Source organism: Geotrypetes seraphini, chromosome 2 (assembly GCF_902459505.1).
Source record: "Geotrypetes seraphini chromosome 2, aGeoSer1.1, whole genome shotgun sequence".
Classification (NCBI taxonomy): Eukaryota; Metazoa; Chordata; class Amphibia; order Gymnophiona; family Dermophiidae; genus Geotrypetes; species Geotrypetes seraphini.
Genome location: NC_047085.1, coordinates 412,869,805 through 412,896,346, shown reverse-complemented (window position 1 = coordinate 412,896,346; position 26,542 = coordinate 412,869,805). Strand labels below are relative to the sequence as shown.

General features: G+C 40.8%; 1 protein-coding gene across 6 annotated transcripts in view; it reads left to right on the top strand.

Moving 5' to 3' along the window:
* The window catches only part of GLCCI1 (glucocorticoid induced 1), a 204,780-nt gene that overhangs the window by 145,216 nt on the left and 33,022 nt on the right, over positions 1-26,542 (top strand). For 4 of the 6 annotated variants that reach the window (XM_033931018.1, XM_033931017.1, XM_033931022.1 and 1 more), the window contains exon 7: positions 19,619-19,723. The exons of the other annotated variants lie outside the window; for them this stretch is intronic. In XM_033931018.1, the coding sequence (XP_033786909.1) occupies positions 19,619-19,723 (105 nt within the window). The remainder of the gene's footprint in view (positions 1-19,618; positions 19,724-26,542) is intronic. 6 annotated transcript variants of the gene reach the window in all.

Below are 26,542 nucleotides of genomic sequence, written 5' to 3'. Positions count from 1 at the left end.
TGCGGAATCCAGACTGGGATTCGTGGAGGATGTTAAATTTCTCTAGGTATGATGTGAGGTAGTGATTGACCAGTCCTTCCATGATTTTTTGGAAGAGAGGAATATTGGCGATGGGTCTGTAGTTGGAGATTACGGAGGGAGATTCAGACGTTCAAATATTTGAAAGTTATTAACGTAGAACAAAATCTATTCCAGAGAAAGGAAAATGGTAAAACCAGAGGACATAATTTGAGGTTGAGAGGTGGTAGGCTCAAGAGCAATGTAAGGAAATTCTACTTTATGGAGAGGGTGGTGGATGCCTGGAATGCCCTCTCGAGAGAGGTGGTGGAGAGGAAAATGGTGAAGTTCAAAAAAGTGTGGGAAGAACACAGAGGATCTAGAATCAGAAAACAATAGTAAATATTGAAGAACTAAGGCCAGTACTGGGCAAACTTGCACTGTCTGTCTCTGTATATGGCCGTTTGGTTGAGGATGGGCTGGGGAGGGCTTCAGTGGCTGGGATGATGTAGATGGGCTGGAGTAAGCTTTGACAAAGACTTCAGTTGTTGGAACCTAAGCACAGTACCAGGCATAGCTTTGGATTCTTGCCCAGAAATAACTAAGAAGAAATTTTTTAAATAAAAAGTTGAATCAGGTTGTGCAGACTGGATGGACCATTCAGGTCTTTATCTGCCGTCATCTACTATATTACTATGCAACTTAAATACTGTGTACAGGTCTGGTTGCTGTATCTTAATAAAGATATAGCGGAATTAAAAAAGGTACCGAGAAGGGCGATGAAAATGATAAAAAGTTTGGGATGAGTTTCGTATGAGGAAAGGCTAAAGTGGCTTGTGCTCTTCAGCTTGGAGAAGAGATGGCTCAGGAATGAAATGATAGAGGTCCATAAAATACTGAGTGGAGTGGAAAGGGTAGATGTGAAACGCGTGTTCATTTTTTCCAAAAATACTAGGATTAGAGGGTATGTGATAAAGCTACTAAGTAGTAGATTTAAAACAAACCGGAAAAAATATTTCTTCACACAACGTGTAATTAAACTCTGGAAGTCGTTGCCAGAGAATATGGTGCTATCAGCTTAGTAGGGTTTAAAAAAGGCTTGGATAATTTCCTTAGAAGTCCATAGGCCATTATTGAGATGGCTTAAGGAAATTCATTGCTTATTCCTAAGATAAGCAGCATAAAATTTGTTTTACTACTTGGAGTCTAGCTAGGTACTTGTGAATTGGGTTGGCTACTGTTAGAAACAGGATACTGGACTTGATGGATCTTTGGTCTGTCCCAGTATGGCAGTTTTTATTTTTTTATGTTCCCGTCTGAGAAGAAGTGGATGATCAATTGCTTGCAGGTGTGGGCAATTCAGTTAGCTCTCCTGTACTTCGCACATCTTCTCTGGAATCAGGCTGTGCAAGCCTTTTCAGACAATTCCACGGCAGTAGCCTATGTCAGTCATTAGTGAGGCACCAGCTGCATGCCTCTGCGCCAGGAAGCTCAGCTTCTCTTTCGTTGGATGGAAATCCACCTCTTAGCGATTTCTGCGGTGTACAAAGTCGGAGTGGATATAGGCAGATTATCTCAGCCGTCAGACTCTGGATTCAGGGGGATGGTCCCTGTTCCAGAGAGGCTTCAGCTACTTGGTGAAGAAGTATGAGAAAAATACACGGATTACTTCACAATATATCCAACTCACAATAGAATATCATCAATAAAAAAGGGGGTATTTTTGATTTTCTTCTGTTTGATATGAAAATTAAAATAAATTAAAACTTTTTTTGTATATCTTTATTAATTTTTCAGTCTAAAAACAGTGCATAAAGTAATACATACCAGTAATTTGAAAAACAGCACTTACATCAATCAATAAATATATGAGAAACTATTTTCACCCCCTCACACCCACCCTAAATCCAATGTATGCAATAAATCTTACAACAGTACATACATGTAATTAATAAACAAATCCAAATATAACATCCCTCTCCCTCCCACCTACCCCCCTTCCCTGGATGTGCAAATCAAACTGGAAATAAGGGGATAAACTATTTAATTAAGATTGATAAAATTGGTCAATGGACCCCACGTCAGTTATTACTCATTAGTTCAGAATTCATTTTCTCGTATTTATAACACAAGCATAATGAATTCTACCAAAAAGTGAAATTTAATCTGTCAAAATTCTTTCAATTTTTAGTAACCATTTTCATGTCTACCCCAGTCATTATACCAAGTAATCTGCTTTTATGTTTATCAAGTGAAGGTGTAGGAGATAACAATGTCCCACAGATTACCGCTTCATACGACAGTGGAACCGTAGTTTCCAGAATCAAATTAATATGTCCCCATAGATTTCTAAATGTTGAGTATCAAAGGACAATAGAACAACAAATGATCCAGTGTCCCTATGTCTAGATGACAGTATCAGCATCTATTAGATTTTGAACTATCTAATTTTTGTAATCTAACAGGGGTCCAAAAACTTTTGTGCAACAAAAAAAACCATGTTTGTCTCATGGATGCTGACGCTGTACATCTCATCCTCCAAGTCCAAATCTGTGGCCATTGAGTAGCAGGAATTTGTTGCTTTATCTCAATGCTCCAAATGTCTCTTAGATTATTTTTAGGTTTTTTATTGAGATATTAATTTATACCACTTGGCTGCCTGATGCCCTAGCAAATCTGTCTGGAAGCATAGGCCCGGCAAACTATACTGATTTTTTAAGTTGCGCCAATCAGGGTACCCCTTCTGAAAGGCCTGCTTCAACTGCAATCACTTATATGTTTGAGACTTTGCAATGCCGAATGATTGTTGCAGTTGTGAAAAATCAAGCATTTTCCCATTTGATAACACATCATCTAAAGTACGTATACCTGTGTGCAGCCAATGTTTCCAGAGGATCTTAGACTCACCAATTTGAATCTTGGAGTTCAACCATAAGGATTGACACATGGATTGTTGTACTGAATAGATGTTAAATTATCAATAAATTTGTCCTTATAAATTCTTGGTAACTTGATACTCAATATATGACATAACCATAATGGGTACAATGTAACCATTGGCACTACTTAAACTTGTTTAAATGAAGAACACTCCAATATCTGGTATAATCAAATGCAAGAATTTTCTCACATTCATGCCATACTTCATTCATTCAGAATTACAACTTATCTTACTGATCCTCAGCGGGCCACCAGGCACTCAAATCACTTTCATAGTGCTGGGCTTTATGTTTCCACTCATCATCGGACCCAGCTTTATAAATACTTTAAATACTTTTAGATAGTTATGATTTAATTCTTTTAATATTCTCTTAAATAAATATGTACTAAAAGTACTTAGCTGTATAAAAGATGCTTTTAAACGGGGGTAGAATCACCAACATGTTTCACCTGTGTAATTCAAAGGGCTTTCTCAAGGCTACCACCCCCTAAAAAGATAAAAAAGAAACCTAAGTCTCAATAACCTATCGCTACATTTTAGTGCATATTTAATAACCACAAACATTCAATAATCCCTATAGAGTTTAAAACCTCTTCATTCTCCCCTGCTTACCTACCTACTTACACCATTCAAACCGACTATTGCGTCTAGAAAGGAATGGCGGCCATGTTCTTAATCAAGAAATTTAAACGCTCCATACCCCGACGTCAACATCCATACGTATTCAAGATGTTAACATCTGACGTCAGAACGTACATCCCTTAACACTTATATTCTCCATTATGTCGAAGGCTGCAGAAAGATCAAATTGAAGAAGGACAGTGAACTTGTTGCAAGAGTGAAGATGTTGGACTTTTGAAATTAAAGAGGCCAAAAGGGATTCAGTGCTAAAGTTGGGTCTGAAGCCATGTTGGTAGGGTAGTAGGATGGAGAATCTCTCAAGATAGGATGAGAGTTGGGTGGCTATGATGGACTCCAGCATCTTGGTCAGGAGAGGAATGTTAGCTATTGGGCGATAGCTGGATGGTGTGGAGGGGTTTAGGTCAGCTTTTTTCAAAAGAGGGGATAAGGCAATGTCTCCCATTTCTGCAGAAAATAGGCCTGAGAGTAAGGCGGAATTTATAAGTTTGGTGAGAGATGAGATGGCTTGTGTGGGAATATTTTCGTATAAGTAGGAGGGGAAAGGATCCAAGGTGCAGTTGCAGGATTTTAACTTGAGGCAGAGTTTGGAGACCTGGGAATCGGAGACGAGATCGAAGGTGGTCCAGGATCTATCGACTGGGATATGGTTGGCATCGGTTAGATTGGGGTTGGAGGTGGCGAGCACCAGGGAGTTGTAAGAGGGTGTTGGAGGGAAGGAGCATCGTAAGGTGGTGACTTTCTCATTGAAGAATTTTGCTAGTTCATCGGCATATGAAGAGGAGAGGGGTGTGGCAGAATCGTGTTTGGAGGATATGGAACGCCAAATGTTGAACAGTGTATTACTTTGGTTGTTGGATCTGGAGATTTTGTTGCCGTAGTAGTTCTTCCTTGATTTTTTAAATTCAGTATTGTAGAACTTGATATTTGCCCTCCAGGACTGTCTGTCGGTGGGGGATTTAGATTTTTTTCCATTTTCTTTCCAGTATTCGACATTTCTGTTTCAGATGTCTGTGGTATGGAAGGTACCAGGGGGCCTTGCGGGAGTAGGAGATGGTTTCAGTGGATAGTGGAGCAAGGGAGCGGTAGGTGGTTTCAGAGAGGGTGATCCAATTGAGCCAGTTGTATTCATGGCTTGGAAGATTGGGAATGGTGGAAAATAGGTTGAGGAAATTGTTCCAGAACAGGTCACTCGCAATTTTTTTTCGGAAGGTAATGGGATTGGGGGTGCGTGGTGAAGTAGGCCGCTGTCTAGGCCTACCTCGTAATGGAGACTCCACACACTATATACTGGTTTCAATAGATATACATTTATTAACAAATCAGTAACAGCTTACAATTTCAAATTATTCAGCATATAATGGAACAGATGTGATCCTCAGGCCTGAGGGTCCTCTGATGTCTGTACAGATTACTTCTGCTTATAGGCCTGATTTTATACATTTTTTGGTGGTCAATACCACGTTAGCCTAAATCACATGATACATCTTTATTGGTTGTTTTTCTTATACGTCAATACATACGTAGATTCATTTATTGGCTTATCTATTTGTGTCATCTTATACGTCTGTTCAGTTTGCCGTAAGGCCTAACCCTTTCCTGCAAATGCCCTTTTCCCTTTACCATATATGCAATTCCGAGTCTAAAATTCCTTCTCTGCTGTGGTAACACATGATATATCTTGCTAAATAATGTTCTTGAGTACTCTGTTTTTCTGACCATGAGCTGTGTTCCTCTTTGCATAATATCCGGCCAGGTGCCATGCATCGGAATTTAAGTCTTGTTTCTTACAAGTTTTTGCTTACCATAGCTAACTCAGAAACAGAACATTTCTCAATCACTATAGGCCAGCTGGCAAGTGGGTTATGAAATATCTTTTACAGTTCATATACTGATTTATTAGAGCAAGAGGGAGGGGAGGGGGTTTTTCTCTTATGAGGTCTGGTTACTTCACCTTTATCCAAAGGACTTGTTTTGCTTCACCTGTATCTCACCAGGACTTCTTCTTCGTCTCATTCTCTTTTCCCTCTCATCCCCTCTTCAAAGCCCCTTCAGGTGGCTTTGACATCCGGATATTTGGTCAGAAGGTGGATTGTGTCAGTGATCATACAGCACAGGCATAGGGCCACGTATTTGAAATTGTATATGGTAAAAATGAAAAGGACAAGTGCCCACCCATACTATACTAACCCGGAACAGAGCAGCATAACATGTCACAATAAAATTATTAATACAATGTGATAATATGCGATCAATAATTAGGATAATATGCAACGGAAAAGTCAGGTAGGCACCTGGGGTATGACTGCAGAGCTTATACTAATGTGTTAGAAACATTAGAATAAAGTACTGACGTGGTGGTGGCTCTTGGGAGGGGAAATCAGCTATTGGTGTTTCATAGGGAGGTGCATCAAAATCGGCCAAGTCAAGATTATCAAAAATGTTGTGTATGGGTCTCTATTTCAACATTTGGGATAGTTCGAGCAACTAGGCATCTGCAGGGGTTCATAATTTAATCTGATACTTTTTAATATATTCTCATTTTATGGCTTCATCCTGTTATGAGCATACTACATCCAAAAGGGATGGCGGGATAAATTAACAAGTTAGATTATTTCAATGCTCTTCCAAAACAGCTGGGATCGGTGCAGACTCGGCTGGGTCCAGACGCCAGGGGTGAAAGTCCAGGTAACCACATCAAATCTTACGTCATCATCCTTCAACTGGGCTCATTACTTCTTCTTCACTGCACTTCTCCTCAGCTTAGCAGCAAGAAAGGGGATGGAAAGAATCTGACTGGAAGGGAAAATAACTAGGGAGCTATTGTGGGAGTCAAAACAGGATGAAAATGCATAAAGTCACAATCAAGAAAAACATACAAATCTTGCAATAGGGCTGTTAGAAATAATTATCAACACATGAAAAAATATATATACTAATACTGCATGAGTCCATAAAAGAGTCCATAAAAGTGCAAATTAATAAGTCCATAATTAAAGCTGTAGAAGTTCAAGGTCATAAAGGTCATCCTGTGTTTGGTAGCAACAGTCAGGAAGTCTTTGCTGGTAAGTGTAGGCGCTTTCTCTGGTAGCACGATCCTTCCTTTGGAGCTCATCCGTCATCAGGGTTTCATACGACTGAAAATTTTTCATCGATGATATTTCAAATAGCATTAGTCCATAATTATGTAAATAAGTCATTAATTAATTAAAAGGGTGTAAACACGGATTCTCATGTAGCATACAGCTTCCTCTGATATGGCAATTGTCTTTGTGAAGTGATACACAATTAATAAGGCAGAAATATCTGTACTGTATATATCATCTAACTTGTTTCCAACAATACCTGAGCAATATTACTAACAGGATAGGTACAGCGTTAAAAGATGACATACAAAAGAAAACAAAAATTTATCTGCTTTAATTCAAATAGACTAAGGTCTAATATATGTAATGGCTGAATAAAGGTATACAATTTCAAATACGTGGCCCTATGCCTGTGCTGTATGATCACTGACACAATCCACCTTCTGACCAAATATCCGGATGTCAAAGCCACCTGAAGGGGCTTTGAAGAGGGGATGAGAGGGAAAAGAGAATGAGACGAAGAAGAAGTCCTGGTGAGATACAGGTGAAGCAAAACAAGTCCTTTGGATAAAGGTGAAGTAACCAGACCTCATAAGAGAAAAACCCCCTCCCCTCCCTCTTGCTCTAATAAATCAGTATATGAACTGTAAAAGATATTTCATAACCCACTTGCCAGCTGGCCTATAGTGATTGAGAAATGTTCTGTTTCTGAGTTAGCTATGGTAAGCAAAAACTTGTAAGAAACAAGACTTAAATTCCGATGCATGGCACCTGGCCGGATATTATGCAAAGAGGAACACAGCTCATGGTCAGAAAAACAGAGTACTCAAGAACATTATTTAGCAAGATATATCATGTGTTACCACAGCAGAGAAGGAATTTTAGACTCGGAATTGCATATATGGTAAAGGGAAAAGGGCATTTGCAGGAAAGGGTTAGGCCTTACGGCAAACTGAACAGACGTATAAGATGACACAAATAGATAAGCCAATAAATGAATCTACGTATGTATTGACGTATAAGAAAAACAACCAATAAAGATGTATCATGTGATTTAGGCTAACGTGGTATTGACCACCAAAAAATGTATAAAATCAGGCCTATAAGCAGAAGTAATCTGTACAGACATCAGAGGACCCTCAGGCCTGAGGATCACATCTGTTCCATTATATGCTGAATAATTTGAAATTGTAAGCTGTTACTGATTTGTTAATAAATGTATATCTATTGAAACCAGTATATAGTGTGTGGAGTCTCCATTACGAGGTAGGCCTAGACAGCGGCTTACTTCAATGGTGACCCACGACTGTATAGGACACGAGCCTTAAACGACCTCACTGGATTGCAGGCATGAAATCTGCTTGTCAGATTGCCTCTCCATTACTTTTGGCCAAAAGTTTGATTCTGGGTTTTATTTCTGTACTTATGCATTGTTTTCAACTGAACTTCCTTATTTTACAGAGTTGCTGTATTGCCTGCTTTATCTTGTTCCCCTTTTTATGCCGCACTTCTCCTTCATTTCCTTTTTTCACCAGCAATTGAATATGTTCTGCCTTATACACTATTTTCTTTTTCAGCACTAATTTTTTTTTTTCCCTTTTTGTTTTTACGTAGGACTCTCTGGTGTCAAATTTGGATGGTCCCGGACCCTGGAGCGGTTTTTCTGCATTGCCTTGCCCGGGACCGGGTTCCCATCCTCAATTGTCCTATTGGTCCTTCACGCTACAGTTAGGAAAAAAAGAATGAAACAAGAACTTGGGAGTAACGCAGAGTAGTATATGGACTGGCGTTAGGATAGTCAGCATAGTATAAGGACTGGCGTTAGAGTAGTCAGCGTAGTATAAGGACTGGCGTAAGAGTAGTCAGCATAGTATAAGGACTGGCGTTAGAGTAGTCAGCATAGTATAAGGACTGGCGTTAAAGTAGTCAGCATAGTATAAGGACTGGCATTAAAGTAGCCAGCGTAATATAGGGACTGGCGCTGGGGTAGCAAACATAGCGTATGGGACTAGTGTTAGAGTAACCAGCATAAGATAATGCTTAGTGGGAAACGAAGCTAAGATAGCATATATAGTGGAGCAATATTTACGGCCGTTGTTACTTTATCTCTGTGTAAATCTTATGTTTACTTCTTCTCCAAACTCTTTCCTTGGTACAGACACTGATTCAATTGCTGGTTGAATTCTTTCCTCTGCTCGGATAACGCCTGGCCTTCCATTTTTCTGTCCACAGGTTAACCATTTTGTAATATTACATTGTATAGTGATATTGTATTTTGATGCTTCTATGAATCCACTGTCTTACATTTTGATGTTTCTCTGCATTCGCATCGTTGGTGCCATGTGAAATCAGTCCCCTATATATATCTCTGTGGTAAATAATCTCTAACTCTGACCTATTACTGTTATCTATATATATTCATTTTCTGTCAGCATGCATCTTTGTGAACCTTCATTATCATAAGTGTTGGGGAACTGATGCCTGACTTCTTTTATCTCGTTCTTCCTACATTTTCCTCCTAGTACCGGCTGGTGCATACTTGGTGTTCAGGCATGTTTTTGAGGGCGGTCTTTATGCCAGTAATCTCTACTGAACGCCTATGAAATATATGTCTTCAAATCTATCTTTCTCAGCCTCTCTTCTCCATGAGAGTCCTGGTATCTTTTCCCCGGGTCATTGCACATGACCTACAGGGGTTCAGGGACACACATCGTTGTTCGTCTGTGATCACGACAAGACACTGACTCATACACTAACTTTTTGTGTCAGCGTCTCACTGGTGATCTGCTCCACATCCTAATTTCTTATCTACTCCTGTAGTCTAATAAGCCTTCTCTAAAGGGAATCCAGAGGGGAAGCGCCCCATGGCTATAAACCCCTCTTACACATACATTTTTCCATTTTTCACACCTGTTGAGCTCCATTTCAACAGCTGTGAAGAGGGGGGTGAATAAAGGTGACATTATTTTTGTTTTTTGATCATAGACGGATTTCGCATACACTATAAACAGATTACTGGAGATCAGAGAAAGATAATGCACGAAGAAAACAGAAACTGTATTTGCACAAGAAATACATATATGTCCAATTAATAGACAAGGGGACAATGCAAGGAAAAAAAACAAAAAACCCTTTTTGTCTTTATGGGTCCAGGATTTTAATATTGCCACCTACGTTTCTTTCTTTTTACTAATGACTATTTTATTTCCTAGAGTCAGGGAAAACTGCAGTGTTCCTGTCTCGGGAAACCACATCTTGAACAGGCATGCCCATTATGTCTGATTTCTCCCGCTACTCTTGCTGACATTAGGAATCCCCCTGTTTTATTCTTCTCTGGCTGCCAGTGCTAGCCATGATTATTTGTCTTGTGCCTCTAGCCCTAGTTTTTCTTTCTCTTGCCTGTTCCCTCGTGATTCCATCTGCCGTTGGTTTTTCACCGATCTTCTGTTAAGCCGTTGCTTAGACAATCCTGTTCCTCCTTCTGCCCCCATATTTCCTACCATTGTTGAGCCGAAAGTATACACCTCTTCTCTGCTGTGGTAACACATGATATATCTTGCTAAATAATGTTCTTGAGTACTCTGTTTTTCTGACCATGAGCTGTGTTCCTCTTTGCATAATATCCGGCCAGGTGCCATGCATCGGAATTTAAGTCTTGTTTCTTACAAGTTTTTGCTTACCATAGCTAACTCAGAAACAGAACATTTCTCAATCACTATAGGCCAGCTGGCAAGTGGGTTATGAAATATCTTTTACAGTTCATATACTGATTTATTAGAGCAAGAGGGAGGGGAGGGGGTTTTTCTCTTATGAGGTCTGGTTACTTCACCTTTATCCAAAGGACTTGTTTTGCTTCACCTGTATCTCACCAGGACTTCTTCTTCGTCTCATTCTCTTTTCCCTCTCAGTGGTGGTGGTTCGAGGTATGACATGAAAATGGGGAGGCAGAAAGCTCCTAGTAAATGGTCGGACCAAGGGACAGGTTCCCAGCGAGTGTCGTCAACCGAGGTTTTGTAATCGGTGAGGTCGAAGAAGGTGATGATGTCTAACGTAAATCATAACTATCTAAAAGTATTTAAAGTTTTATAAAGCTGGGTCCGATGACGAGTGGGAGCATAAAGCACAGCACTATCAAAGTGATTTGAGTGCCTGGTGGCCCACTGAGGACGAGTAAGATAAGTTGTAATTCTGAATGAATGAAGTACGGCATGAATGTGAGAAAATTCTTGCATTTGATTATACCAGATAACCATAATGGGGACATAAGTTGCCATTTTAAGTAAAGGCAGTCCGGAAGATGCTCCAAGACTTCAGAAAGGATCCAATACATACCCTGACACTGTATGAAAGCTTGATGGTATCTATAAAAATTTGGGAAATTACCCCACACGCCGCAATTGGCTTTTGCAAAGATACTAAAGCTATTCTAGCTGTTTTACCCAGCCAAATAAATTTAGTGAGAATTCCATTCAATTTCTTATAAAAGGACCCCTGAAAATAAATTGGCAACATACTCATTTGGTAGCAAACTACAGACAAAATCATCATCTTGACAGTTTGGACTCTCCCCTACCAAGAGAGATGTAATGGGTTCCAATGCTCACACATTTCTTTTACTTTCAGCAATAAAGATTTTTCATTTACTGTCATCGTGTCTTCCAGTGTTTTTGAAACATGATACCTAAATATTTTATATCCTCTTCCTTCCAAAGGAATGGGAATGGATCAAATAGTCCTTTTGCACAAAGCACATTTAGCGGAAGAACCTCCGATTTGCTCCAATTTATTTTGTAGCCAGAAAATTTACCAAATCTGTCAGTCAATTCTAGTAAATGCGGAATGGTAGATTCAGGATTCATCAAATGAAGCAAGATATCATCTGCATAAGCAGAAATCTTATATTCCCGACCTGCATAAGGAATCCCCTGTATCTCCCTTGCCTGCTTTATAGCCAACAACAAGGGTTCCAAAACAATATCAAAAAGCAAAGGAGATAAGGGACACCCTTGTCTAACCCCTCTCTTTAGACAGAAACGCTCCAAAAATGTATTATTAATATATAGTATGGCTGAGGGGGAACTATACAAGGTTTGAATCATTTGTATAAATCCATATCCTATACCAAACTAATTCATCGCTTGATACATGAAAGTCCATTCCACACGATCAAAGGCCTTCTCGGCATCCAAAGAGACAGAGAAAGCCAGATCATTAATCGTTTTTGATAAACTTAGCATATGAAATGCCAATCTAGTATTATTTGAAGAATGTCTTTGAGCAACGAAACCTGTTTGGTGCATGCCAATCATATAAAGGAGATCCTTGGCTAATCTTAGAGCCAATAGCTTAACCAGGAGTTTTCCATCTACATTAATTAAAGAAATAGGTCTGTAGTTTGAAACCAACATGGGATCTTTATTTGGCTTTGGCAAAACAGTAGTTAAAGATTCTGCCATTGTTCCTGAAATACAACTTTTAATTAGTTGTGATTGATATAAATTAAGAATATGAGGTAAAAGTATAATTTGAAATGATTTGAAAAACTCCACAGTGAATCCATCACTACCTGGAGCGGATCTAACTCTGAGGCTGCCTGGAGTTCCTTAAGTGATATAGGCGCTTCAAGATTTCCTTTTATATGCTCGGGAATTTTTGGCCCATGAATTAACTTTAAAAATTCTAATCCCTCAATTTATTTATTTGAATAAAAATGGTTTTAACTCATATTTAAGGGTGGGAAGGAGGTTTGATGTAAATGATTATATGGCATTTCATTAATCCAGGTTAAGGACCTGAAATAACATACAGTATATGTTAGGGTCTATGTACTGAGTTTACAGCCCTTATATAATACTTTAACCTCCTAGTTTTGATTTGGGAGAGTTTGTTATTAAATAGGGTACCGTATGAATGGCCTTAAATGAAACAGGAGTTATATGTTACATTGAGTTACTGATTAACTGTGACACTAGTGTATAAAAATTGTTTTGAAAATTTTTTTGATTGGTGAAGAAGTATGGTCATCTAATTTTTGACCTGATGGGTTTGGTGACCAATAAAAAAGCAGATCGGTTCTTCAGCAGCTGTTGTGAGCCTGGAAGCGAAGGCTTGGATGCGCTGGTCCAGCCCTGGCCTCTTGAGTGTCTTCTTTTTATCTTCCATCCATGGCCCATGATGGCAGTCTGCTGATCAAGGTGCACAGGGGTTGGGAGATTCTGGTGGCACCCAACTGGCTGAGGTGGCCATGGTATACCGACCTTGTTTACTTATGTCTGTGTTAGGCTCTCAGGCTTCCCTATCATCCTCATCTCCTTAGGCAGGGTGCGATTGTGCTTCAGGATTCGGACCGCTTTGGTCTTATGGTCTGGTTCTTGAGTTTGCAGCATTAGTCCGCCAAGGTTATTTTTTGGGTGTGATAACTACTCTCTTGCGCAGCAAAAAGAAGTCGACTGTGGCAGTCTATGTGAAGGCTTGAGATGTTATCAATTCTGGTTTCATCCAGAAGAATGAGGATCTGACCTTGATGTCAGTACCACTGATTCTTGCATTCCCTCAGAATGAGCTGGTAAAGGGTCTGGCCATTGGCTCTCTGAGGGTTCAGATTGCCGATCTTTGTTGTTTCGATCCTAAGCCTCTTAAAGGCTTTCTGGCTGCTCATCCGGATGTTGTCAGGTTTCTTAGGGGTGCATTGCAGCTTTGTGCCCCGCTGTGACTACCCTGCTCGAATTGGAATCTCAATCTGGTTGTCTGATTGCTTGCTTTTCTGCCCTAGGAGCCCTTGGACCAGGCATCCTTAATAGATCTCACTGTTAAGACAGTTTTCCTAGTGGCCATAACTTCAGCCTACAGAGTTTCTGCACTTCAGGCTTTGTCCTGCAGAGATCTTTTCTTTGAATTACAGATTCCAGCATGATTCTGTGCACTGTTCCTTCCTTTCTCTTGAAGGTAGTCTCTAGTTTCCATGTCAGTCAGGAGGTCTGGCTTCCTACCTTTGCTCCCTTGGGAATCAAGTAAGCATGACTGAGTGCCGAGGTTGCTGGATGCTCGCTGACTTTTTTTGCGGTAGTTGGAGGTCACAAATAAGTGTTGGTTATCCGATCATCTATTCGTGCTGGTGGGTCCTGCCCATAAGGGCAGACTGGCTTCGAAAGCCACCATTTTAAGATGGATCTGTATTGCTATTTCATCTGCTTATACTGCTGCCAGAAAGAAGCTCCCTCTTTCTAGGAGGGCTCATTCTACTAGAGGTATTTCCTCCTCGTGGAGAGTCGGCGATTTTTCTTGAGGAGCTTTGCAGAGCTGCTGCTTGGTCCTCCTTGCATACTTCTACAGGATTGATGTGGCAGCCAAGTAGGATGCTGCTTTTGGTTGTTCTGTTTTGACAGTAGGCTCATTGGTCCCACCCTGAGTCTATGGGACTGCTCTGTTACATCCCACTTGTCCATGAATAGAGTGGAATTGTAGAAGAGCGAAAGATTAGGTTCTTACCTTTGCTAATCTTCTTTCTTGTAAATCCACACTTTATTTCTGGAACCCATCCTAGGAGTTGTGGATTCGCTGATTGTCTTGATAAGTACTGGTAAGCTAGATTTATGGTTTCTTGACCAGTCTTTCTAAGAGTGCCATCTGAACATGTTATGCACTTTGTATTGAGGGTCCCCAGCTGTGGCTCCCCCTTCTGTTAATGCAGGCTGTGTCTTATAGCACAGTTTCAGGTTCTTATTGTTTGACCTGTTTCAGTTGTTAATGATTGTTGTGAATTTTCATGCTATCCTAGGACAAGCAGGCAACATATTCTCACATGTGGGTGACATCATCTACAGAGCCCGGTATTAGAGAATGACACAATGACAAAATTCATCACTGTTCCCGTCCGGAAAATAATCCCATGTCATTTTCTAGTGTCTATTTCAACCTCGGTCCCTTCTACACCAGCATTCTTCAAAGCAAAGCTTGTGGGTCAGTGGTTGTGGCCATTCATATTCTGATTCTTCCCTTTCTCCTTAAAGAATGACATGAAGATGGTTTCCTGCGGTTATCCGCGAGGACGGGAACGGTGATGAATTTTGACACCGTGTCATTCTCTACCCGGTATGAACAGTGTTAAAAGTGAACTGTCACTTTAAGTTTTAAGAAACTTCACGGCTGCCCGCATCACGCATGCGTGAGCGCCTTCCCACCCAACGTAGGCTTGTGGTTCCTCAGTTCTTCATTTTCTGCGGAGTGAAGAAGTGTTTTTTTTTAACTCGTCCAGTCTGCATTGCCTTAACCCGTATCATTTTTCTAACTCTGGCCTTTGGCTGTTATTTTTTTTCTTTTCTTTTACTAATTTTTTTAGTAAAATATAAAATTATATATCTATATTTAGATATATAAGTATATATGATTTCCCCCCCTTTTTTCCTCTCATCCCCTGTGGGCCTTTCATCCCCTGTGTGTGGGAGTTTTCAGCCTTTGTTTTCTTTTTCAGCGGGCTTGTTCTCCTATTTAATCATTGAGTTTAATTTGGCTGCCACAATTTTCTGTCCCAATTATTGACCCACATAGTTGGTGTTTGCAGTGTTTAGGCCCTGAGCATCATGTTGACACCTGCTTGTGTTGTTCCATCTTACAGAAGTGCTCACTAAAAGCTCGTCACATTCAGCAAGAGAAACTCTTTGGTTCAACCATAGACACTGGGAACACTGCGCTTCCAGTAATGGCGGTACAAGCATCGACATCGGACAACCTTCCAGCTTTGGGGAAGCCAGCTAAGAAGCCATCCTTTTCCCAGCAAGCATTGTAGGCCTCTAAAGCATTGATTTCCTCAGTATAGGCTAAACGCCACTGCCATCTCTGCAGGTTGTGTCTCCTTCAGCGTGTGCATCCTCTTCAAGGTCACCCACCTCTCGACACCCTGCCACACCAATGGTACCAGCTGTTGAGCCAAGGGTACTGATGCAACTCTTCAAAGAGCAACTCAGTGAGTTCTTCAAGAGGGAGATTGATGACATGTTTAAATTACATGCGACACCGCTGCTTGCATCAATGCCCTCGTTACTGGCCCAGCCTATAGCACTTCGAGGCCACAGGGTACCACTTCTAAATTTCCATCGAGATGTCAGTCTACCTGTTATCGATCTTCCAGTAGACATCGTGGCTTTATTGAAGCATCGATCCTCATCATTAAGACATCGTTGCTCTTCATCTAAACATCGATGCTCTTTGATGCATCAATGCTCCTCTTCAACAAGATGCTCTGCATTGAGGCTCCGACTTTCTACATTGCATGGATCCCATGTTTCTAAAGATAAGAGAACTACCCGTCTCTCCTCTTCATTGTCTTTATCGGAGTGGTACCGAAAACATTGAGGCACATTGTCTCGTCATCCTCATCGCTCTCCTCTACAGTCTTCATCTTATAGAGTTTCCTGGGGTTCCTGCAGTTGATTCTGATCTCTTACATCGTCATACTGACTGAATGTGAGCCCACTTTGTCTGCCAATGAGTTATTTGGCATACCTTCAGATCCATCTTCTCTTCCTCTAAGAAGATCTCCTCATGAAGGACTTTCTTTTACTAAATACATTAGACAGTTGGGCAAGGCCCTCCCTTTCAAATTAGAGGCTGACACTGAACCCAGGGCAGAGCTTGATGCCTCAGATTATGATGAACTTCTTAAGTTACTGCTGCATAATCTTAAGGAGGCTCTATTTTGAAACTGGGAGACTCCTCTTTCTGTTATTGCAGCCCCAAGGAAAATTGATTCACTCTACAGAATAATTTCCTGCCCTGGATTTGACAAACCTTAATTACAACATCAATTGTTGCTTGTAGAGTCAACCTTTTAAAAATTCTCCAGTACCAGGGTTTATGCTTCTGTGCCACAGGGACATGGACAAATTTGGTCGCTATCTCTACCAAAACTCTATATTGGCTAATAGAGTACTTAATTACAACTTCTACTTGTCATTTTATTTTAAACATTTTGTGAAGAAGTTAGGTTACTTCGAGCAGTATAGTCCCCCCCAGAGCATCTTGTGAAATTTCAGCAGATCACACACAGTCCTCTGTAGACCAGAAAATATTTGGCATGGATGGCATTCGATGCTTTTGAAATGTCATCGGAACAAGAAACAAGAAAAAAATCCAACAGAGACTGCAGTGAAGTGAAACAGACAAAAAAACAAGAAATAAAAAATTGCAGACAGAATGTACAAGATGTAGGCTATGTTTATTATATCAAATATAAATGTGGTTAATATTACCACCCTTTAAACTAGGGGCCCGACATGGTCCATGTTTCGGTAAACACACCTTCTCCAGGGGTCCTAACAAAAGTAAATAGAAAGAACTAAGAATATACAATAATAGATGTATGATAACCTAAAAATTGGACAAGTAATGTAATAACAAACTGTTCAGGAAAAACAATCTTAAGCAATCAACTGAAGATTTAAGTGCTGAGAACAATACCAAGGCAAGGACGCTTGGTTACATGTCTTTGATGAGATCATTGGCACGGTGCTTGTTTCCATTTTCATTTTTAGATTTGCACAAACCCATGGCAACTTTCTTGTAATGTTTTTAATCTCGACGTGTCTTTTACCTCGCTCTTTTTGTTTAAGGTTTAGGTTATATCGTATCATCACAATTATTGATTTTTCTTCACCAAGTTCAATAAAGTTTTGTTTTATATCCCTGACCATGAGAGTGCTCTGTTGCTTGGTTTCATATCACTCACTTACCATGCACTGCTCTCTTACATTCTGTGGTGGAGTAACTTTTTGTTTAATTCTCTGTGGACTTTTATTATTCATTTTTGATACGATATACACATACTTTTCAGTCATATTTATATATTTATTTTGCCATTGTGGTTTTAAAGTTATGTTAGTCCCTCCACATTTCTATACACATTTATTATCCACTTTGATCTTTTAATAAATAAATTGTTTTCCCCTTTTTTGTGGCCATATTTTTTAATTTATTGATATTTTATTTTTCAATTTATTATCAATTCATATTGCGGTTTATTTCAATATCTTACTAACCCTGGTAGGTTTTCATTTTCATTAATATCTTATGCAATACTCTATTTTGTTCACATCTTTTTCACATTCACTTTGCATTTTTGCATAGAAGAGAGCACTGCACAGATGCATTTCATTGCTGCTTTTGTCTTTACACTTGATTTGTATGCATCTTGATTGTACTTTGTGTTCACCATATTAATGCATTCATTTCTATAAGCCCTTCCTTTATTCTTAGCACACCACATGGCTTTGTGAAGACATATTTATTGGTATTGTTCTCAGTAATCTTCAGTTGATTGCTTAAGATTGTTTTTCCTGAACAGTTTGTTATTACATTACTTGTCCAATTTTTAGGTTGTCATACATATATTATTGTATATTCTTTGTCCTTTCTATTTACTTTTGTTAGGACCCCTGAAGAAGGCATGTTTACCGAAACATGGACCATGTCGGGTCCCTAGGTTTGTTTAAAGCAGTGTTTTTCAACCGCTGTTCCGTGGCACACTAGTGTGCCGCGAGATGTTGCCTGATGTGCCGCAGGGCCGCCATCAGGGCAGTACTACCAGTCCTACATTCAGGGGGCCCGGGCTCCCCCAGGGTCCTAGGCAGTGTTCTAAGGCAGGGGCGCCAGTAGCTCGCCAAGGCAAAGTGAGTCGATCACCCAGGACTCACTTTGTCTTGGCGATCTAATCTATCGAGCCGATAAGTCTTCTTCTCCCCGACGTCAATTCTGCAGTCAGAGAGGAAGTTCGGGCCAGCCAATCGCTGCCTGGCTGGGCGGAACTTCCTCTCCGATTGCAGAATTGACGTCAGGGAGAGCATGTGTCGACGTCGGCTTTGGGGCCTGTTATCCATTGGTGGGTCCTGTTCCCCGATGGCAGCGGCAGTGGCAGTGGCTTGGGGAACGGCAGGGAGAAAGAAAGAAAGGGGGTAGGCAGGGAAACAGAAGGAAAGAAGAGAAACAGAAAAAAAGAAAGAAAGGTCAGGGAGAGAGGAAGAAAAAGTTGGGGGAGGGAATGAGGTGTGGAGGAGAGAAAGCATACAGGCTGATAGAAGGGAAGAAAGATTGGATGCACAGTCAGAAGAAGAAAGTGCAACCAGAAATCACCAGACAAGGTAGGAAAAATGATTTTATTTTAAATTTAGCAAAGTGGAGGCAGTATTACCACAGTTTTCAAAGGAATTTGCCCAAATAACTTAATAGTTAACTGGGTAAATTCCCAGAGATGAAAACTTCCCTTCACTTACTATGCACAGTTCTGAATTTATATCTGCTGTCTATATTTTACAATATGGTCACCTTTTACTAAACTGCAATAGTGGTTTTTAGCTCAGGGAGCCTATGAGCGTCAAGAGCAGCGCTGGGCATTCAGCGCAGCTCCCTGCGCTAAAAACTGTTATTGTGCTTTAATAAAAAGGATGGAGGGTATATTTGTCTATTTTTGTATGGTTGTTACTGAGGTGACAATGCATAGAGTCATCTGCCTTGACCTCTTTGAAAAAAACCCAGAATAGGAATGATAATTAACATTTTCTCAGCGTATAGTGTGCTTTGTGTTTTTTAATTTTATTATTGGTAGATCATTTTGACTTGGTCATTTTAAAGTAGCTCACAAGCTCAAAAAGTTTGGGCACCTCTGAGCTACAGCGTTGAAACTGTGTATTTCTATTTTATCCCCCCTTTTACAAAACTGTGGAGCGTTTTTTAGCGCCAGCCGTGGTGGTAGCAGCTCTGATGCTCAGAATTCTATGAGTGTCAGGGCTGTTACCACTGTGGCTAAAATCCACACTACAGTTTTGTAAAAGGGTGAGGGGTTAGTTTGTGATGACATATTCCATACTAGGCGAAGGTGTTTTCTGTGTTCTGTGTGTTTGAAAGACAGGGTTTTCTGTTAGGATTGACGGTGTAGGATTGATCTGTGCTGGTCTGGCTTGTTTAGTTTTACAGAGCTGTCATCTGGAGCTGTCATCCGCCGGCTCATCGGGGATCGATCAGAAGAGTGCTGAGTGTGACGGACAGCGGCTATCTGGAGGAGACAAGCGCAGTAAGTCCTGAGTGACAGTGAGATACTGCAGTGATGGACAAGTTTTTGAAAAGGAAAGAACTAGACTCTGAACAAAATTTGGAGCCAGATGAGAGTCCAAGTATGAGTGGGGGTCAAAAGAAAGCAAAGATGGTTAGCGCAAGCAAATTCTCTGGCGCAAGGCAATATAGCGAAAGCTATATTTCAGTTGGATTTACTTTCACTGGAGATGCAAACAAACCAACTCCACTGTCCGTGGTGTGTGGTGAAAAGCTAGCTAACAATGCTATGGTCCCAAGCAAACTTAAACGCCATCTCCAAACGAAACATCCTTCGCTTCAAAACAAGAATGCGGACTATTTTGTTGCCTGCGTGACAACACGGAGAAACAGGCAACTTTCATGAGAAAAACCACAAAGGTAAATGAAAGAGTTCTTAAAGCTAGCTATCAAGTTGCTGAACTTATAGCCAAGTCAAAAAAGTTGCACACTGTGGCAGAGACATTAATACTTCCTGCCTGCAAAGCTATTGTAGAGGAGATGCTCGGACCTGAAGCAGCTAAGGAAATAGCCAAAGTCCCTCTCTCAGACAACACAATTTCCAGACGTATTAATGACATGTCTGCAGACATCGAAAGTGTGGTTTTGGAAAAGATCCGTATCAGTGAGAAATTTGCATTGCAACTTGACGAGTCTACTGATATCAGTGGACATGCTCAACTCTTGGCCAATGTGCGTTTTGTTGATGGTGATGCAATTAGAGAAAACTTCTTTTTTTGCAAGGCATTGCCAGAAAAAACAACAGGAGAAGAAATTTTTCGGGTCACATCAGAATACCTTGAAAAAGGAGGACTTAAGTGGGAAAACTGCACAAGTGTCTGCATCGATGGAGCTGCAGCCATGGTCAGGCGCACCAAAGGCTTTGTAAGCAGAGTGAAGGAAAGAAATCCAGATGTGATTGTTACGCATTGTTTTTTACACCGCGAGGCCCTCGTAGCCAAGACTTTACCAGCAGTCCTAGTTCATGTGTTGGATGATGTTGTGTGCATGGTAAACTTTGTAAAGTCACGACCCGTGAAAAGTCGCATATTTGCAGCGTTGTGTGAGGAGATGGGAGCGAAGCATAAAACCTTGCTGTTTCATACGGAGGTCCGGTGGTTGTCGCGTGGCAAGGTCTTGGTTCGTGTGTATGAGCTGCGGGAGGAACTTAAAGTGTTTCTGACAAATGAGAGGTCAGATTACGTAAAGCAGCTTGCAAGTGATGAGTGGTGTGCAAGGCTGGCATACCTGGCAGATATATTTTATCATCTGAATTAACTGAACACACGAATGCAAGGCCGAAGTGAAAACCTGCTTACAAGTACAGATAAAATAAATGGATTCCGTTCAAAGGTGCAACTCTGGCATCAACACGTGGAAAGTGGCAATCTTGAAATGTTCACACTCACCAAGCAATGGCAAGGTGTTCACACTGCTGCACTGTGTGAGATAATAGTTAAACATTTAAAAACTCTTGAGGAGAAGTTGTCATTTTATTTCTCTTCAGTCTCCACTGAATGCCTTGACTGGGTTAGAGACCCTTATAGCTCAGCATCAGTTGGTGGAAAGGACATGACTTTACAGGAGCAGGAGGAACTAACTGAACTGAGACAAAATCGTGGTTTCAAGCTAAGATTTGCTGATCTACCTTTGGACAATTTTTGGTTGGATACCGCCAAGGAGTTCCCCCTTCTGGCAAACAAAGCTGTTTTGACATTGCTCCCATTTTCCACTACATATCTGTGTGAGATTAGCTTTTCAAGCATGATTGCTATAAAAACCAAATACAGAGAGAGACTGAGAGCTGTTGACGAAGAGCTACGTGTGTGTCTTTCTTCGATTCCAACCAGAATATCAGCTTTGTGTTCAGCCAAACAGGCCCAGGTTTCGCACTGAATAAAGTATTTTATAATTTTTCACTATTCTGTTTACTTACTATTTCATAATAAAGTAATTATAAAATACTTTCTTTGTGTTTATTTGATTCCTATGCAAGAGAATTACTTTATATATAGTCAATATAGGCACAGAGTTAAATTTTTTAACATTTTCTAATGGTGGTGTGCCTCGTGATTTTTTTCATGAAACAAGTGTGCCTTTGCCCAAAAAAGGTTGAAAAACACTGGTTTATAGGGTGGTAATATTAACCTCATTTATATTTGATATAATAAACATAGCCTGCATCTTGTACATTCTGTTTGAAATGTCATAGGCCATGTATGTTACTATGCGGCATCTTGCTTGGCTATGAGTCTCTGACATGGATATTAATCTCCAGAACCATTTAGCCAACATTCCATACCTAGGGGAAGAACTCAATTTTGCTTTTGTTTATTTTAAGCGTATGTTCACTATAAAAGTATTGTAAACCTTTTAAGTATTCCTTGATTAATGATATATCAAGTGACAAATAAACTTGGAACTCTTCGGTGATAGAGTAGAGGCTGCTATTCAAAAGCTGACTTGGCATGAGCAGAATTTGGAACTCTTTGAATAGACCAGGGTTGTCCAACCTTTTGACTTCCCTGGGCTGCATTGGCCGAAAAAATGTTTCTTGGGCCGCACAAACGCTGCAGCAAGATAGTGGAGGGAGCCGGCAAGATGGTAAACACCTGTGGGCAACAGAGGAAAAACACTGCATTGCCCTCGATCGGGGCTGCACAAAATACTTCACTGGGCCGCAGGTTGGACACTCCTGGAATAGACCAAAGATCAAGAATCAACAATCTTAAGTCTGCTCCAAAACCAGCTTATTATCCTTACAAGAGACGATATCTTCTTCTTCCAAGCCACCAGCACAGAAGAGACAAAAGTAACAGTGACCTCAAAATACTCAGAGTTCGGCTGCTCAAAAGCCAGCTCAGACTTTTTGACGTGCTTCTAGAGAGCATGGCCATCATATCTACCTCTCAGCCTCTTCCCCAACCAATCGGAGTTGACTTCAATTATATCATGGATGTTTGGCTATCATCACGACAGACTCTTGGGTCATCAAGGAGTGTTACTCCATTTTGTCACAATACCTCCAAATCACCCTCCAAGAGAGTCCTCTCACATCACAACAGACATCCCTTCTTCTTCAGGAAATTGAAGCTTTGCTTCAGCTAAATGCAATAAATGTAGTAATTTCTTTTCAGAAAAATCAGTAGTCTCATCTTCAACTATCCTCAAAACTGCAATTCATAGGAGCCCTTCTTGACACAGTTTATCTAAGGGCTTTCCTTCCTCAACAAAGACAAGACATTTTGCTTCAGCTTTGCAAGCAAGTTTCTCTTCTACAAACCATTTCAGCCAGACAGATTATGTGACTCTTGGGACACATGGCATCCACAGTCTATGATTCCCCTTCGTAAGGCTGTACCACAAACCAGCTCAGTGGATCCTAGCCTCTCAATGGTCTCAGGCTCTCGATCCCTTCTCTCAAAAGATTAGTCACCAGCAGTGGATGGATCCGACCAATCTTTCCAGGGATCTACTATTTCACATCCCTCCACATCAGAAAGTGCTCGCCAAAGATGCATCCGTGTGTGCTTGGGGAGTTCACCTGGATGGTCATCGCACACAAGGTTGCTGGTCTGCTCAAGAGAAGACATTACACATCAACCTATTAAAGCTGAGAGCAATTTGAAATGCTCTGAAAACCTTTCGGAGCAGTCTTTCCAATCAAGTCTGCATGGACAGTCAAGTAGCATATTACATTACAAGCAAGGAGAAATGGGCTCTCTACCTCTCTGTCAGGAAGCCAAGTACCTTTGGAACTGGGTGATTGTTCGAAACATATTTCTCAAGGCCATATATGTGCAAGGGTCATAGATCACTCTAGCCTACAAACTCAGCAGATTTCTTTGACTGCACAAAAGGACTCAACTTCAAAGTATTACGCCACCTTTTCTCATTAGGGGGGGGACTCCTCAGATCTATTTGCCTCTACCCACAATCACAAATTGCCTGAATTTTGTTCCAGACAATATTCTCCTCAATGCCTGGAAGCAGATGCCTTTCTTCTGGATTGGACAGACATGTTCCGTTACGTATTTCCACCAATCCCTCTCATTCTCAAGACTTAGGTCAAATTCAAGCAAGAGTCAGCCATCATGATCCTGATAGCTCCTCGGTAGCCCAGACAACCTTGGGACTCTGTTCTACTTAAGCTGAGTGCCAGGGATCCAATCTTTCCATCTCTGCTCACTCAGAGTCAAGGGTCTCTTACATCCCATTCTGCAATCGCTACACCTCACAACTTGGCACCTTTCGACCTAACTTCAGCAGATACTAATCTCTGATGCAGTACAAGCCATTATAGCTGCTTACAGAAAACCTACTCGGCAATGTTATCAACAGAAGGGGACACATTTCAATGCGTGGTGTACTCTCAACCACAAAGATGCTTCATCATCTTCTCTATCTTCAGTATTGGATTATTGTCTCCATATTTCCAATTCTGGACTAAAAACCACTTCGGTCAGAGTTTACCTCAGTGCTGTTAGTGCTTTCCATGTTCCTGTCAACAATAAATCTCTGGCCTCTCATCCTCTTGTTTCCAGGTTTATGAAGAGACTTTTCAATTCCAGACCTCCACTTAAACTGCCTCCAGTTGTCTGGGATCTTAATATAGTCCTAGCCACTTTGATGAAACCAACATTTGAACCAATGGCTTCTAATCACCTCAGGTTTCTCACTTGGCAAGTGGTCTTCTTGATTTCTCTCACCTCTGCCCATTTAGTGAGTGAGCTTCAACATTGGTGTCGGATCCACCGTTCAGAGTATTCCATCATGATAAGATGGTTCGCCACACTCATCCGACATTCCCCCCCCCCCCTCGATAGTTGTCACAGAATTTCATCTCATTCAATCCATTGTGCTTCCAGTTTTCATCCCAAAGCCCCATGCTCATCCTGGAGAAACAGCTCTTCACATGTTAAACTGTAAACATGCCTTTGCCTACTACATAGAACAAGTTAAGCAGCATAGGACTTCACCTCAACTGTTCATCTCTTTTCATCCTAACAGATTGGGCAAGCTTGTAACCAGAAGAACTACAAAAATGCCTTTTTACATTGTGGTGCAGGCATTAATTTTATCTATTTTAGACTATTGTAACATCATCTATTTAGGAGCACCCAAAACAATTCTAAGGAAATTAAGGATAATTCAGAATACAGCTGTTCGATTGATTTTTGGTTTAAAAAAAGAACGACTATTTTAGTCCATATTATCGTTTACATCATTGGCTTCATTTGGAGGCAAGAGTATTGTTCAGATTTTCCTGTATCTGCTTTAAGCTGAAATCGGGATTGTCTCCAGATTACATTTTCCCTCATTTTGTGTTGCATAGACCATCAAGAGAAACTAGAAACTTCTACTTATTTGCTTATCCAAAAATTAATGGGTGTAGATATAAGACCTTCTTAGATAGGACCCTAGCATTTCAAGCTGGTAGGTAACAATCTTGGTTAGGTAAATGTATTCAGCAAGCTATGTTATCCTATTGCAGTTTTCAGAAATTAATTAAGACCACTTTGTTCGATAAGTTTATTACTTAGTGAGTTTTATTATTGAAACTCTATTTTACAAATATTTGCATTTTTTACTGTATTATTGTATTTCGTTGATTGTCCAGCTCTTTTTAGTGTAAACCGCCTAGAACTTTTGGTTATGGCGGTATAAAAGAATAAAGTTGTTGTTGTTATTACTATTTCCACATGGGTAGTGGCTTGTATTTATTTCTGCTGTGCTCAAGCTGGGCTGTAGCTCGAGGGTTCGTGTTACACAAAGTCTGAGCTATGGCAGCTTCAGTAGCTTTGTTACATCCCACTCCCATTGATTCAATTAGCAAAGCAGCTACTTGGTCCTCAAGCTACACATTCACTTTTCGCTACTGTCTAGAATCCTATTTTAGATGAGATGGTCATTTTGGCCAAGCAGTATTACAAAATTTATTTTCTTCTTAATGGTCAACTCTCCCTCCATTCCATTGCAGTAAGCTAGGAGTCCCACATGTGAGAATATACTGCCTGCTTGTCCTAGGATAAAGCACAGTTACTTACCATAACAGGTGTTATCCCAGGACAAGCAGGCAGCATATTCTCACATATGGGTGACGTCATCCACGGAGCCCCAATGCGGACAGCTTCACAAGCAGACTTGCTTGAAGAACTTTTAGAAAATTTGCGACTGCCGCACTGCGCATGCGCGAGTGCCTTCCCGCCCGACGTAGGGCATGGGTCTCCTCAGTTCTAAGTTTTCCACGGAGCCGAGAAGCCTTCGTTTCAAAGCTCTGCGCGGGAGTTAGTTCTAAACTCGTGCCTTCTCTTACCGTGGTACGTGTATTTTATTTGCAGGGTTGCTGTGTTATTTACGTGTTTGATTTTATTTTATTTTTTTTAAAGTTTTGTTGTTTTTTTGTTCGTGTCATGGTGGGGTCTAAACTGCGGCCTCAGCCTGCAGGCTTCGATTTCGCCGTAGCCGTGTTTCATTCCATGTCCTGGCTGGTTACAGGGTTCAAGAAGTATAGCTGTTGTCAATGCACAATCTCCATCACTGACCCACACAAGTGGTGTGTACAGTGTTTAGGGCCTGATCATCATCATCCGGAGTCATGCGACCGCTGTGCTACACTTCAAAATTGAGCCCTTAAACGTCGTCGAGTCCAGATTGAAAAAATATTAGGGGGAATGGATCAGCCTCTACTTAAGGTATTGACCCCGATTCCGGCCTCAACCTCGATTCCAGCAAATTCTTTTACGGGGCAAAAACCAGTAACCTGGACCTTGACCTCGCTTAAACCTTCCTTGATGGGGAA